At 50.1% G+C, this 15835-nt stretch overlaps 1 protein-coding gene across 2 annotated transcripts; it reads left to right on the top strand.

Moving 5' to 3' along the window:
• The first annotated feature begins 933 nt into the window (after positions 1 to 933).
• XAF1 (XIAP associated factor 1) lies at positions 934 to 11408 on the top strand. 2 transcript variants are annotated; one of them, XM_068530600.1, is made up of 9 exons: positions 934 to 1004; positions 1303 to 1397; positions 3754 to 3889; positions 4428 to 4484; positions 4840 to 5035; positions 6195 to 6280; positions 8938 to 9279; positions 11041 to 11113; positions 11227 to 11408. In XM_068530600.1, exons 2-8 carry the CDS (start codon positions 1366 to 1368, stop codon positions 11095 to 11097), a joined length of 906 nt encoding a protein of 301 aa, XP_068386701.1. In that variant the 5' UTR covers positions 934 to 1004; positions 1303 to 1365; the 3' UTR covers positions 11098 to 11113; positions 11227 to 11408. The 2 variants fall into 2 exon arrangements, with proteins under 2 accessions (XP_068386701.1, XP_068386700.1); XM_068530599.1 differs by having other exon boundaries at positions 968 to 1004; positions 1207 to 1397.
• The last annotated feature ends 4427 nt before the right edge of the window (positions 11409 to 15835 follow it).

Below are 15835 nucleotides of genomic sequence, written 5' to 3'. Positions count from 1 at the left end.
AAAGCTGCTCTCACTCCATTTGCAGACTTCACAAGAATTCTCTCAGCCTGGTTGTGCCATCACTCAATATGGTGCTTTGGAATCCTTCTGTTAGCACAGCTGTGTCTGGGGGTCTGGGAAAGCTCTGAGGACCCCGGGGGTGAGAGATGCACATGAGAGAGGGTCTATCGAGCAAGTGGAGGTGGGGGGTATGTAAGCAGCCTCCCATCCTGTTCACGCATCCCAGAGGAGCACCCCGTCTGGCAGGCCGGCACCCCTTCTCTTCCTGTGTGCTACCCTGGGCTGGCCCAGACGAAGAGCTTGTCTGCACCTTGGCTTAGATGGGCTTTCTTGCAAGCTCACCCACAGGGGAACATGAGAGCTGCATGCTCACTGAATCCTAGACCCTCCCGGCCTCACTCCTGGGGCCAGGTCCCCTCCATCCCTGACAGGTTCATCCAGGGACTGGGTCACTCCTGGGGCCAGGTCCCCTCCATCCCTGACAGGTTCATCCAGGGACTGGGTCGTAACCAGGAGGAAGTTCGGGGCCTCCTGGGACTTCCACCCACAGATCCCAGCTCTCCTCCTGCAGAAACCCAGCCCCGTCTTTCTTCCATGAGCACCAAAGGTGGGTCCCACACTTCTGGAATCTTGAGTGAAGCTCATGCAAGTTACATCACCCCTCAGTGCAGTGGTTTCTGTGTCTGAAGACTTCCTCATCTGCCTGCCCGCTTGTTAGCATTACAGTTGTGCTTGCTGTAATGATTTACAAGCGAGGAAAGAGGCGCTCGGGGGATAGGCAGTTGCCCCAGGTCACCAAGCTGCTAAGCGATGTGGCTCCAAAGCCTGCAGCCTTGGCACCCACCACGCTGCATCCCCAGTTTCTCCCGCCCTGACCAGGACCGGAGGAGGATGCAGGAAGTCCAGGAGCCACTCTCAGGGAGCAACCTTCAAGTTCAACACGGCACACCGGCTCTCTCCCCGGCAGAGGAAGGACCAGCAAAAGGACCAGGAGGGAGAGGGAGGTCAGTGTTTTATGGAAGGGGATGGAGAGACATGGATGCAGTGAGGCCAGCCTGGGTGAGGGGAGGGGCTGCTGCCCAGGGGGAGGCCTGGCCTCTGGCTCCCACCCAGGGGGTCGTAGAAACAGCTGGTGGCAGCAGCACAGGCCGAGGGAGGCGGCAGGGGCCGGCTGGGCTGGCCGAGCTACAGAGGGGCTTCCTGCAGTGTCCAGCCACAGGTACCTTGGAGCAGCCCTGGGCTGAGAAATCTGAAAACCCCTCCCTTCCTGGGCTGTGGGCGGGGTGCTTGGAACACTTTCAGTTTTGTTTCTCTGCCTGCGAGAACCGAAACTCCTCGAAACAGAAGGACTCCGCAGAGCAGAACATGGAGGGAAACTTCCAGGTGTGCAGGAACTGGTAAGAAGTTGCTTTCCCGGCGGCCGACCTGAGGCTGGCTAGTGAGAGGGGCAGACAGGATAAGGCTGTTTCTGAAGTTAAGAGAAAAGGGTCCTTGTACCCAGGAGGGCCAGGGTGGAAGATTTAAACTCAGGAGATGTAGGAAGATGATGAGAGACGGTCAGGGTTGGCGAACATCCCTGAATGCCATCCCACCCCCACCCCAGATATTTCAGACTTTCTGGGACAGTTCTAAAGCCAGACAGCCAGGCTAGCTGTCCCTGCTGGGCTACTCATACTTTTCAGAACTTGGGTCCTAACTTGGAGTTCGGATCATATGCTCCGCACACCAGTCTTAGACAGAAAGGGGCCCACGGAGATTGTCCGGGACCACACCCGCCCTCACATTGAGAGGGCGCTGTGGAGCGGGGTGGGGGGATAGAGCAGGGGTCCAGACCACACCTCTAACTCAGGGAGACCCGGTCCCTTGAAGTACCTCACTCTCGAAGCTCCCTACCTGTGGTGGGAACCAGGGGGATCCCTCCCAGAGAGCTTTCTCCAGGCAGACCCTCCTGGCTGAACCAGCTCAGGAAGAGCTGAAGGGCCAGGCCGGGCAGAAGGAGAAAGGGGCCAGGCCGGGCAGAGGGGCAAGAATAGAGGAAGGGAGTGGGAAGCAGCCTTTGTGCCACCTGCTTGGGCTGTGCAGGAGCCAAGACCTTGTTCAGACCAAGCAGAGTGAGGCTCTGGCTACTCCCCTCTGGCCACATCCCATGTGCCCAGGACATGGGCGGGCAACTCTCATCATCCTTTAGGCCTTTAGAGCTATGGCCACTACGTGTCCTCTCTCCCAAGCTGCCACGAGCAAGAGCTGGTTGAAATGAAAGGAGGAGTATTAAGAAACACCCTGCCTGGGACCTGGGAGGGTCAGAAGCTTGTGTTTTTTGGGGTCTCCGAGAAGGGTCTCAACCTCTCTGTGGGTTGCACAGGTGAGCCTTAAGGCAGGGAAAGGTAGATGGCTTCTCGCTCTGGGAGACCTGGGAAGCTCTCCCTATGGGGATTCTGAAAGTTGGCATTGCCCTTGCAAGGAGAGTGGGCATGCAGGGCTGGATTTCCAACTGGCTGTGGGCCAAGCAGGGGAGCGCTTGAAAATAGACAAAATATTTGAAAGAATTTGATATTTGTTATTTCATTTTAAAAACAGCTTTACCAAGGTATAATTGACATAAACTGCATTTATGGTACATTTTTTAAAATATTTATTTTATTTATTTATTTGGTTGCACCGGGTCTTAGTTGAGGCAGGTGGCCTCCTTAGTTGCGGCTCACCGGCTCCTTAGTTGTGGCATGTGAACTCTTAGTTGTGGCATGCATGTGGGATCTAGTTCCCTGACCAGGGGTTGAACCAGGGCCTTCTGCATTGAGAGTGCGGAGTCTTAACCACTGCACCACCAAGGAACTCCCTGTGGTACATTTTTAAAGTGTGCCATTTGACATGTTTGTCATAGATATATACCCATGAAACCATCACCACGTCTACTAAAATTCAATAAACTATCAAGTTAGGAAGAACAAAAGGGAATTTTATTCAAGCCACACTGAGAAGGATAACCCAGGAAGCAGATTCTCAGAAAGCTCTGAGAACTGTCCCACCAGTTAGAAGTCGCAGGCACAGTCATATACATTTTTGAGACGAAGGATCATACATCAAAATGACATACTGATATTTCACAAAAAGTTCACCAAGGATACATAGTCTAAGTAAGCACGTACAAAGTGTACCAAGCAAACAGCGAGTCACTGTCACTAGGACCCCCTACAGAGCTGGGAAAGAACCCTATTCTTTTATGAAGCTACATTGCTAGCTTCAGAAGAACGAAAGAAAAAATTGATCTTTACAATCGAGCAGGCACTCCCATCTTTGAGGAGCTCTGGTTAATGTGTAATACAGATGCACACCGTACATTAGGAAGGGAGGAGGCCCAAACAAACACAGGGAGAATTTTATGTTTAATTTTTTCTTGTCCTGCCTTAAAATATAAATTATATTTCATCAATCACAGTCAAGATAATGAACCTCTCCATTACCCCCAAAAGTTTCCTCCGGCCCCTTTGTAACCTCTGCCTCCTGCCCCTCCTCGGCCACTCCCTCTCACCCCAGGCAACAGAAGAGTTTACAGAGTATCCTTACACTTATTTTATGATTTTGCATTGTTCTGATTTAGGAACAACACGGGGAAGGGGGGCAGGTGGTATCGTCATCATATTTTCAGTGCTTGAGTCCTTGAAAGATCTTAATCCAGCAGCCCTGGATATGAAATACGGCTCCCTGCTTTATACCATGAAATAAGCCTGTTTTTCCTCCCTCTTGATCCTGCAGCAAAAGAAGCGTGGCCCCTGGCCACTTGGCCCTCCATGAGGCCCACTGTCTGCTGTTCCTGGTCCTCTGTCCAGAGTGCAAGGAACCCGTCCTGCAGGATAAGATGGAAGAGCACCGCCGGGGCGGGCACCAGCAGGTGGGGAGGCGGAAGCAGGGATGGAGGTGGGGGCACCAGGCGGCGAGCCGGAGCCCGGTCCTCGCTGCAGCCCGTCTCAAGTGGGCGCCCCGCGCCCAGCTCCCCCTGTGAAGTGGAAAGGGTAGTTATATCTGCCTTTCTTGTACTGCTCTGAGTCAACCCTGGTTTTCCCATCCCCTATCCTTTCCCTACAGGCGATGGGTTCGGCCAAGGCAAGGGGGTCCCTGTTTCAGGAAAGGTAAAATGTTCTTTCGAGATGTGTCAAGAGGAGAGACAGGAAAGGAGAGCTCTAGAAGGCACTCATGGCCAAGGCTGGTCAAAGGTTAACCTTTCTCTCCTGCTGTTTCTGGAGATGGTCAAGCTCAGGTATCCATTTCAACTCAGCGGGTCCCACAGATGCTCCTTGAGCACAGGGCTGGTGCTGCAGGGAGACGAGGGAACCTGACTCCTGCCCCCAGGCGCTCACAGACCCACACCTGACACACAGAGCCAGGGCCGCTGAGCTGGGTGGGACTCCAGCGTCTCCCTCCGTGTTTAGGTGGGGTGCGCCATGTGTCAGCAGAGCCTGCCGAAGCACTTGCTGGAGATTCACGAGGTGAGAGTCAGCTGTGATTTCTTCTCCCAAGCCCAGGAGGAGGGGAGGGGGCCAATAATAAAGACTTCCCCCCACCCCCTGCCTCCAGCTCTCTCTTCTCGCCCAGGGAGGCCTGGGGCCTGCAGCTAGCTCACCACAGGGCCTCCTGCCCCCGGATGCCCGTCAGAAGGGCCTGCCACGGTCCACAAGCCCAAGAGAGCTCGTGTTTGCCAAGGAGCGTCCCCCCACCCCCTGGCCTTTCCCACCTGCTTTCTCTTACTGGCTTCAATCCCCCAGGGAAATAAGCTCATATCCCCAGCGCAACGGCAGTCACTGCAGGCCAGTGACCGTGCCCGTCCCGCCTGCCTCCCCACAGGCCAGGGAATGCCAGGAGCGCCCCGTCGAGTGCCAGTTCTGTGAGCTGGCCGTGCGCCTCAACAAGGTGGACATCCACGAGCGCCACTGCGGCAGGCGGACGGAGGTCTGCCCGGGCTGCGGCCAGCAGATCGCGCTCCACACGCTGGCCCGGCACAGAGATGAGTGCCGGGGCGAGCAGACCCGGCGCCAGAAAGGTGAGCAGGGATGGCAAGGAATGTAAGCTCTCAGCAGGACAGGTGACATGTGTGATGACAGATACACATGTCTCAAATTCATCTGGCTGTTCTGGACCACGTACTAGGGTGGCCTTCTCGTGTGTCTGCTGTGATCTCTAAATGACTGGTCCAGGGAGACCAAGACGCCAGGAGCTGCGGGCCTGGGAGCTACACAGATGAGTGCAGAGGCAATGGGGGCCCGACAAGATGGGAGGCTTCCTTGGAACCCCTCAAGCACGATTCCAGCCTAGCAGAGACCCACCTGCATCCTTTTACAGATGAGAAACCTATGCATAGAATGAAACAGGGGCTTGCGAGAGGCAGAAACCAGACAGGACACCCAAGTTCCCTGACACCAAATCAGGAGCTTTTTCCACCATCAGCAGCGGACAGAAGGGATCTAGTTGTAACTCCTGACCTTGGGGCCTATGTGTTGGCCGCCTGGTACCACTGTGTGTTCTCTTGACCTGGTTACCTCTTCATGAGGTGTGTTTACGGAGGACAGCAATGTGACAGATCTTGTGTTCACTGGTTGTTGTAGTAACACAGTAACACGTGGAGAGAGCCTAAAATCCTTTGGATGGTAAGTCTCTCCTGGTAAACAATTTTATTAAAATCGGCAAATGAAAAACTGGAGTGCTTGAGACTCGTGTACGTTTCCAGCATGGCTGGGCTTCAACACAGCCAACAAACAACTCTCCAGCGCAACTTCATCAACACAACACAACACAACACAACACAGCTTCAACACAGTCAACAAAGATGTGTGCAATAACTCCTCATTTGATCACAGAGCTCAGAAACTGGTGAAATGAAAGAGCAGTCAGACTGGACGGGGCTGGCATCTGTGGTAACGGCTCTCTCCGTCTCCTTAGAAACCAGTCCTGCTCCAGGAAAATGTCTCTTCATCCGGGCTGTGTGCTGCCCCGAGTGCACTTTTGCAGCTTAAAGGAAATGATGTGGGTGATTCCTGCTGTGGGTGGCCTGTGTGGCCAAGGACCCTGGCAGTGCAGGACACTCACGGCAGGCCGGGGACAGTTCATCATCAGGCCTGCAGGCCACGTACACAGTTGTGGGGCAGTCGGGCTAGCCATTTTCAAGGGCAATCGTTTGTGCTGTTGTTTCCATGCTTTTTCAGGGAAGAGAATTCCAGCTCCTGACAGCAACATCTGCTGTCACTATTGCAACCAAATGATCCCAGGAAATAAGTATTTCCACCATATGGTGAGTAGAAATTAGTTATTTTCTAATGGTGCCAATAGCTAGTCCATATTCCACAAAGTGTGATGTGAAAGGTGGATTCTGGGTCCACTTTTACACAGCATGGATAACAGAGGTTCCCATATTTTTAGTTTTGCTTTGTTCAAAAAGGGATGTTGTGAATTGGTTTAGGCTAATTCAGCACACATAGTTGGTCTCCAGTCGTGCCAGCCCTTCAAGGAGCCTCCCTGACCAGTCCAGCTATCACTGATCACCTCCAAACATCTTCAGCCTTCAGGGCCTGGACATGGTAATTTGGTCCTTAAAAGGACCTGCCTTTTTATTTTCTGTCCCATGCGGGAGTCTTCTCAATTAGACTGTGAGCTCCCTCGAAAAAGTTAACAACTTTCTCCGTCTTCCCACGGTGAAACTGATATCAGGGCTAGGTACCAAAAGGGGGACTCTGTAAAGATGTCACGATGTGATTGATTGATTGATTGCTTTTGCCTGGGAACATTCACAAACTCCTCCCTCCATCACTCTGAGCACGTTCTAGTGCATTAGCCCGTGCCAGGCTGCTCGCTTCTTCTGCAGGATGGAGCATTTTCTCTCTGGGGAAACTTCCTAAGGCTTCTCTCCAAAGAACTCATTTCCTTCTGCTTGGATGGAGCGCTGTTTGTCCTTTCTTTACCCTTCAATTCAGAGAAATATGAATATCAGAACCAAAGAGACCCTAGGGGTGATCTAGACCTTTTTGTTTATTGTGGGACGATACATGTAAAATTTACCATTAGTGGCATTTAGTGCATTTTAATAGGAACACTTGACTTAATGAAGTCTAAATTAATCATATTCCCTACCCTCCTTACAAACAATGTATGGATTTGAGAACATGTTGACTCCGATTCTCTATTCCCACCGTATATGTAAATGCTATGGAATTTAGTTTCACCTTGTTTTCACACTATCCCTCTTTAGTCATTATTATTGCTGTCATTTTGTGCAATTCACGCCTGCTTGAATATACTCACACATTTACCTTTCTCTTTGCTCACGTTCTTTCTTAAATCCCAAGCTTTCCGTCTGGGTAGGATTTCTCTCTTCCGGAAATACACGTCTAGGTAGTTCCCTCAGCAAGAAGCTGTGAGGAGTAAATTTTTAGTTGCCTGCACAGGTACTTTCTTCCTGCATTATTGAATGGTAGTTTAACTGTGCATCCAATTCTACGTTAACCGTTATTTTCTCTTAGCATTTTGAAATTTAGTCCACCGTCTTCCCCCCTCTATGATTGCTGTTGATAAGTCTGCTCTCAGTGTAACTGCCATTCCTTTGTGGATAACCCTTTTTCTTTGGTTGATTCCAAGATCCTCTTTGCCTCTGATCTTCCTGGTTTCACTGCAATGCATCCAAGAGAAGATTTATTTTTATTCATCCTGCTTAAAACAATATGCTCAAGTGTGTTTATTTTTTTCCTCTCTTCTTCAGAATTTCTCCTGCCCAAATCTAAAGATTTAGTTCTGCCTTAATCAGTTCTGAGAAGTCTCAGCTACAATCTGAGAATCTTGGAATCCCCAATATTCCCTAACCCCTCCATGTTCTCCCAGCTCTTTCTGTGGAACATATTGGATGTACATCAGGCCTTCTCGTTCTATCCTCATGTCCCTTAACCTTTCACATTTTCTATTTCTCTCTCCTATATTCTGAATAATTTCCTCACATCTATTTTCAAGTTCATTCTTTCTTGGCCAAATCTAACCTGCTATTTTTAAGCCTATCCATTGAGGTTCAGTGTCTGTATTTTTCATTTTAAGAAGTTCTGTTTATCTCTCTTTCAGATTCACCTACTCCTTTTTTCATAGGGTCGTATTCTTTTCTCTTGTTTGAATCATTTTTGATTAATTTATTTTACAGTCTCTCTCCTATAGTTCTGTTATCTGAACTCCTTGGAGACTAATCCTGCTAATGGTTGTGTCTATGACTCTTAGCCAAGGTAGAGTGTTTCCTTGTGTGTAAATTTGAATCGTGAGTTTCTATTTGGTGAGACTCTATCTGTGAGAATCCTGTATGACCTAGTTTGGGATTATGTAACCTCCAGAGGGATTTTGTGATGGCTTCTGCCCTACGTCCCAAATTTTACATTAATTCTTCTGCTTGGGTATTCCCAGAGCGTGAGGATTTTGTAAATCTGAACCCCAAATACAAGGATGGCATGAGCCTCGGATTTTGAGTTTTCAGGAGTGTCGGTTTTGCTTCCCCACCCTCAATTTCTAGTCCAAGGTAGACAAGCTTTCTTGCCACTTTCCTTTTCCAATTAGCCGATTCTTTTCTCTTAGCCACCACAGGTTAGCCTTCAAGGTTCCCAGCTTTACTCAGGGAAAGGGGAATCTTAACTGCCAATTTCACTTCTTGTGTGGATGGGACTCTTCTCTTATCCAAGCTCTTAGATACGAGATTGACCCCACGTCTCCTCCTAAAGTGTCAGCTCATGTGCTTAACAGGTCAGGTCTTCATTCCTGGAACATGGAGCTTGCTTGCTTTCTTGCAAAGTCAGCTCAGTGAATGTTTGTCGCATTTTATCCAGCATTTCAGAGTGGGAAAATTTCAGGTTATCTTGCCTATTGTATTGTCTACCGTTAAAGCTGAGGTCGTTTCAAAATTTGAAGTATGACTCATAATTGCAGGACAGATGCCGTCCAATCTCAGATTCTGTGACATATTCTCCAGTTGGGAAACCAGATATTCCTCCTTCATCCCCTTCAAGTCAGGCTGCTGAAGATCAGACTTCCACAGCAGAGAAAGACGTCCGTCCAAAGACGAAAAATACAAGCAGATTTCCCCTTCTTTCTGAAAAGTCAACACGGCAAACACCAAGAGGCACAAACAAAACCACGGATCTGCCTTTGAAGTCTGATGGCAAGCTCAGGGCCTCCTCTCCTGTAGAAGACGAGACAGCCTATGACATTCTGAGGAGGTGTTCTCAGTGTGGCATCCTACTTCCCCTGCCAACCCTAACCCAACATCAGGTACCCAGCCTCCATTCTCTCCTTATCTGGCTGGGGGCCATCTGGACAGTGTTTAGAGAGACCCAAGACCTGCAGGATATTCTCAGACATCTTTATCTCCCCTTTCTCTGTGTGTCCGAATCCATTCTCATAGCACCTATCACCTGGTTATATATGTGCATCTTCTCCCACCTCTGAAGGCAGAGCCAGATCTTTCATCTCTGTATCTCCAGTTCCCAGCCCAGGGAATGACCACAGCAAATGCCCCAAAGCTGTGGAGCAAACAAATGAACAGAGCACACCCAATCTAGCTCTCTAGCTCATGGTGTAGATAAGGCAATCCAGGCCCAGAGATCAGAGCCTTGGTCAAGATACTAAGTCAGTTGGTATCTTGCCTCCAGCAGATCAGGATTTGCAGCCTCAATAGCCTGATTTTTTTACATCCTAGATTATTTTCCAATAATAATAAGAATTAGTATTAGAGGCAGTTAACCATTATGCACCAGTTACAATGCAAAGCTCTTTACAAATGGTTAATCATTATAAAAGACATGCAGGTATTTTAGCCCTATCTTACAGATAAGGAAACTAGACAGAAAGGTGAGTAGCTTCCCCAGGATTATACAACTAGAGAGTGGCAGAATCCAGCCTAAAATACATGTGTATATATAGTTCCAAAGCTTGTGCTTTTAAGCCCCAAACAGGATGCCTCACTCAAAAAAAAAAAAAAAAAAAGCTTTCATTATTTGATGTTTTTCAAAATACAAAAGTACTAGATACTACTAAATACTAGGTTTTGTTGTAACCAGTTGACATGATACCATACAAACAAATATAAAGATAAAGCTCATCCTCCCCGACACCCACCCCACTTCCCCAGTCCCACGCCCTGAGATACTAGTTTCAGTATCCTGGTGGGTATCCTTCCAAAGCTTTACCTCTGTTCACACAAACATGAACAAGCCTCTATGGGGTTTGAATTGTTTTTTCTTTTCCCCTATATATCATCTTCCTATATTCATTACTCTGCCATTTGCCTTTTTCACTGAATATATGATGCACACTCCTTACAAAAAAGTAGACCTAGATCTTGTTTTTTCTAACTTCTCTATATGCACACAGCGCATAATTTTACAAAGCTGAGTGAATTTCATACTTGCTGGGGGTGTTATTATTGCCATATTTCCTTGCCTCCCACAATTTGAGATTTCCTTCCATACTTCCCTCCATCCTTACATAATAGGGTTGCCGAATTTAGCAAATAAAAATTCATTACTCGGGACAAAAGTAACTACAAAATAATTGCATGAGACATACTTATACAAAAAAAATTCTTTGTTTCTCTGAAATTACAATTTAACTGGACATCTTGTATTTTATCTGGCAACTCTGTTATATAACCACACACACACATACACATTTGGAGTCCAATTATACACATTTCTTTGCATCTTAATGTTATGATTCATCAATACCCAAGGACATCCCTCCAAGTCAAATGATGTTGTCCCCCCCCCCCTTTTTTAATGGCATAAGAGTCCATGGTGTGGGTATCCTCTAATGTGTTCGTCCACCCCCCTCATGATGATAGGCCTCTATTAAACATTGTCCCAAGCCTCCCATAGACCCCTCATGGCTCACTGGGCTCCATACATTTTCTATGGCATCTGTAGCTCAGGGTTCCTGCTCCGGGAACTGGGGATAGGATAACCCAGAGATATCCTAGGAACTAACACTCCCCACTTTAAACACATTGAACTTTTTTAATATCCATTTCTTTAGGAGAAATGCTGGTGGTTAGCTTCATCGAAAGGAAAACAAGTGAGAAGTTCCAGCTAGCTTTGGAAAAGAAAAGGTACAACGGATTTAGAAGATTTTGTTTTTACACTGGTTTTTCTGCTTGCTTTCTGTGCTAGTCTTCACTTGTGAAAAGAGATGGGTTTTATTCACTGGGTTTCTTTCTTGTAGAAGAAAAGGTTTGGATTCTGTTTTCCTCCTTTTGAGCCGAGATGTTGGTTTCCCCAAGAGCTGCAGATAAACCAGAAGAAAAAAGGGCTCTGTCTCTTCTGCCTGAGAATTCTGATCAAGCATCTAGGCTCCACACAGCCTGGACACCTTAGGGAACCCAGCTTTGTCCCCGAAGAATAAAAAAGCCCTCCCTGAAAACTTGTCCTCCACCTTTCTGTAGATTTTTCACTGGTTTTCCAGGGCCACGGATGGCAGCGGCTAGCACGGCAAGGAAAGGGGAGTGGCAGCAAAGAAGAAATGGAGAAAGGAGGAGAAAAATGAGGCTGGGTGTCAGGGGAGAGCCAGGTAAAGCACAAAGAGGTGCTAGTGAGGGCTGTTGGCAGGGAGACCAGCTGGGAGACACCTAGAGATGCAGCCCACCTCCCAGCAAACAGCACACCCTACCTTTCTGCCTGGCCCGTGGGGAGACCCCAGACCCCACCAGGGAAGGAAGGGCCCAGGACACCCCACCCTCCCGAAACTGGAAAAGTGGGGCATTTCTCAAGCTTTGTCAAGTTGGCGAAGTCAGGTTTGCTTAAGACTTTCCTTGGGTCGGCAGCGCCAGTGGTTTCCCAAAGAGAGGCCCCGCACGCTGAGTCCCCGGGACTGGACAGGACCCCCGGGATGGGTCAGGACAGGAAAGGTGGCGACTGCGCGGGCCTGCGCCCCAAGTCCTGGGGCAGAACCTCTTCCTCGCATGAGGAGGGACGGGTAGGGGGCGCGGGGCCCAGCCTCCCGCCTCTGGCCCCCCGGCCAGGGCGCCTTCCCGGGCCATCTGCGCGGGGACCCGTCTTGCCCCGCACGCGCACGATCGGTTGAGCTGGCAACCCCAGGTTTGGGCCCCGCGGCCGCGGTTATGAGCAGAGCCCCGCAAGTGGCGGCGCGTCACAAAGGCGGCCGGGCGCTCGGCCTCTAGCCTCTGCGGGGCCTGGCGCGGAGCCGGCGGTGCCGCCGGTGGCGTCGGAGCCGAGGCGGCGCGGGCGCAGCAGGCCGGCGCTCGCGGTCCCAGCAGCCCGAGCAGAGAGCGGCGGGTCGTGGCGAGCAGCGGGTAAGGCGGCGCGAGCGGGCGCAGGCCGGGGACGCCCCCCGAGGCCAGCGCGGGGGTGCGGGGCTGCCCTCCTCACCTGCCGCCCCCGCGAGGCTCCTGGGCCACCTCCCCTCCCCGGGTGATCGGACACCCAGGTTTCCTCCCAGGCTTGGCAGCTGTGTGACGGACGTGGTAAACCCAGCCTAGGTTCCAGCGTCCTTAGGCTGGGTTGGAATCCCGCTCCCCACCGAGCAGGCCATCTCACCGGGACACTTTCCTAACCTCCCATTTGTAAATACCTTCCCTACAGGGATGTTTTGGAAGCACCTTGCCACCCACTTTCTGATGGCAGCAAACACTTGTATAACGTTTACTGTGTGCCAGGCACTGTTCTGGTGCTTTCCGTATATCAGCCCGTTTAATTCCCCCAACGCTAGGAGAAAGGTGCTTTTATTACCCATATTTACAGATGTGGAGACTGAGGCATAAATAAATTAATTAACTTGCCTAAGGTCACATACCGCAGTTGACAGAACCAGGATCCAACCCACTAAGCTACAAGAGGGGAGGTTCCAGGCGGTAACATGACTTTTGGACCACTTGCAACACCTTTCCCAGCCCACCAAAGATGTTCTTCCAACCCCCCCGCCCCCCATGGCTTAAAGTGTCTGATAATTCTTCAGACCCTGTGACCTTGCTGGGTCAAAGGGCTTCGATTAGCTTTCGAACTGGTTAGCTTTTTTCTTTTCTTTTCTTTTCTTTTCCCTTGGCCGCTCTGCGAGGCTTGTGGGATCTTAGTTCCCTGAACAGGGATCTAACTGGTGCCCCCTGCAGTGGAAGTGAGGAGTCCTAACCACTGGACCACGAGGGAACTCCCTGGTTTAGCTTTTCTTGAGCATCTCTTAGGTCCCTTGCTCCTTACTAAGTGCCGTGGAGTCCCCTAGCCCCGGGCAGTTTATACGTGATTGAAGACACAACCTTATTTCTTCATTAGTTAAATGTTTAAGTACTTCCTCAAAAGAAGAATGAGGCTGTCCCTAGTCTCAAGGAGTGTGTGGGTTTCTGGGAGAGAAAGGCTTAGATTATACTAAGATTATACTAAGGATGGACACAGGGAGAGAGGGGAAAGAGAAGGGGAGCCGGCTGACCCCACTGGAGCCCTGTGTCCTGGGTGGGGGCAGGCTGCTACCAGTTCCTGTGTGGAAGTCTGTCTGGGTGGGAGATGGGAGGGCCGGCTGGAGGCAGGGGCCAAACTGTTCTGTAGGTGATCATGGGGTAGGGAGGACAAAGGCACGGGGGAAGACCCCAAAATAGGTCCCCTACAGGAGCTTGCTTGAGGATGCTCATCACCACTGTGCTGTTGGGGGGAGCTGGAAGAGGCCTGGGGGTCCATCACAGGGAGAGTGGGTAAGAGAAAGAAGGGGGTACCCACCACCGGGTCTATTCGGATGACAGATGCCGTGTGAGACGTACGCAGGGCAACATGAATGATGCTTACAGACACTGAACACACATTTGGCAAGCACGCACACAAACAAAAAGCAGCACATCAAACACACTGGAATAGTTGCCTGTGGTGGGGAGCAATGGAGTGGGACATAGAATTAAAAGGGAATAAATGAATAAATAGAATCAAAGAGAGGTCTTGGGGGCTTCCCTGGTGGCGCAGTGGTTGAGAATCCGCCTGCCAATGCAGGGGACACGGGTTCGAGCCCTGGTCCGGGAAGATCCCACATGCCGCGGGGCAACTGGGCCCGTGAGCCACAATTACTGAGCCTGCACGTCTGGAGCCTGTGCTCCGCAACAAGAGAGGCCACGACAGTGAGAGGCCCGCGCACCGTGATGAAGAGTGGCCCCCACTTGCCACAACTAGAGAAAGCCCTCGCACAGAAACAAAGACCCAACACAGCCAAAAATAAATAAATAATTAAAAAAAAAAAAAAAAAAAAGAGAGGTCTTGCACAGACAAGTGTCTGTCCCGAACTGAAAATTATGATTAACTTGTCCCTCTGAACCCGAGGCCTAAAAAGTGGAGGTAGGAAAAAAGTATAAGAGAAAGAGTAAGAAAGCCCAGGTCTAGCCTGAGTCCTGTTACTAACTTGCTGTGTGACCATAGGCAAGCCCCTTTACCTCTCTGTGCCTAGTTTCCATCTGTTAAAAAAAAAAAACAACTCAATTCTCAGATCTCTTCCAGCTCTGAGTTTTTGTGAACCACAATGAATGATCTTGGGTTACCTGGTAAAGAAGCCAATAAAAGCTTTATGGAGTGGTAGGGCTTGAACTTTAAAAATGGGGGGTTTGGGAGAGGTGAAGAAAAGGAGGGTAGTTCTCAGGCAGGGGAAACATTGAAAGCAAAGCCATGAAGATTTTCACAGCAGATGGCTATGAAAAGTCTGACCGAGGGCTCAGTGTATCTGGCGGGGCCTTAGCCCAGTTCTTCCCTGGGACTCCCTAGCCTGGCTGGGGATACCACCTGCAATCCAACAGCCAAGTCAGAGAACTTTCAGTCCTCCCAGTACAGGTGTTCACCAGTTACCAAATCATGTCTGCCAAAGAACTCACTGCCCACCCCGATTCCCGCTATAATGCCACCCTAGTCGCAGGCTTCAAGCCTGGCCTCTACTATGGACCATCCTTCCTCCACTCCCCCAGAGTATTCTTTCTTTACCTCAAGACTGACCACGTCACTTCTGGGCGTGTGATCCTTCGACCTGCCCTGACCTCAGCTGAGGTTCTCCACCTTTGTTCTGCTGCTGCACCTTTTGAATATAAACACAGCCATCAGCAATGTCGCTCAACACAGACACTGATTCTCATCCAGAGAAGATGTCAGAATTCCAAAGTCTTAGGAAGAGGGGACAGTGAAAATCCCTGGCTGTAGGACACAGCCTTTATCCCATCATTCAGAGCGTCTTGATTGATGCCCTTGAACCAGCACCTCCCACTGCTCCAGCTCCAGTTCCATCACTCCCTGACCCTCACAAGTTAAGCTCCGAGCAATTTTTAGTTCCGTGAATGTGAACACATCACGTATACTCACAGTTCTGTGGCTTTGCCCATCTTGTTCCCTCTGCCTGGAATATACCAGTTCCTCCACCACCAACCTGTCTGCCTTGCAAATCCTACTCACCCTGCAAAACCCAGCTCAGACGCCACCTCCTCTGAGCAGCCCTCTCTACTTCTCACACAGACAGAACTAATCCCCCCGTTTGTGCTAGCCTGCACCATGAATATGCCTGAGGATTTTCATGTCTCCCACAGTGTTGTCATTGAGTCCCGGTCTATGTCCCTGATAGACCCCTGATGGGCTGTGACTCCTTGCAGGTGTGCACAGTGTGGTGGATTTATCATTGCACCCCCTGCACCAGCCCAGTACCTACACATGGGGCCATAGTGCAAGTTTGTTCCATTGGGTTTAATATGTGTTTGGCAGGTGATGGTTCTTCCTCTTTACTCCCCACAGAAAACAAGTGATTGCTTTGCTTTCCTCATTTTTGGAAGCCCTGCCTACCACACAGCTGCAGTGGACATCCCGGTTCCTTG

This window comes from Eschrichtius robustus, chromosome 20 (genome assembly GCF_028021215.1).
Source record: "Eschrichtius robustus isolate mEscRob2 chromosome 20, mEscRob2.pri, whole genome shotgun sequence".
NCBI classification, from domain to species: Eukaryota; Metazoa; Chordata; class Mammalia; order Artiodactyla; family Eschrichtiidae; genus Eschrichtius; species Eschrichtius robustus.
Note: the sequence above shows the minus strand (reverse complement) of the source record. Positions and strands in the feature narration are given on the sequence as shown.

Bases quoted from the DNA above. Each gene is read 5' to 3' on its own strand.
- XAF1 (XM_068530600.1), top strand. From the start codon at position 1,366: ATGGAGGGAAACTTCCAGGTGTGCAGGAACTG. The intron at 4,485-4,839 runs GTGAGAGTCAGC...GCCTCCCCACAG, and splicing joins ACTTGCTGGAGATTCACGAG to GCCAGGGAATGCCAGGAGCG. The intron at 9,280-11,040 runs GTACCCAGCCTC...CCATTTCTTTAG, and splicing joins CAACCCTAACCCAACATCAG to GAGAAATGCTGGTGGTTAGC.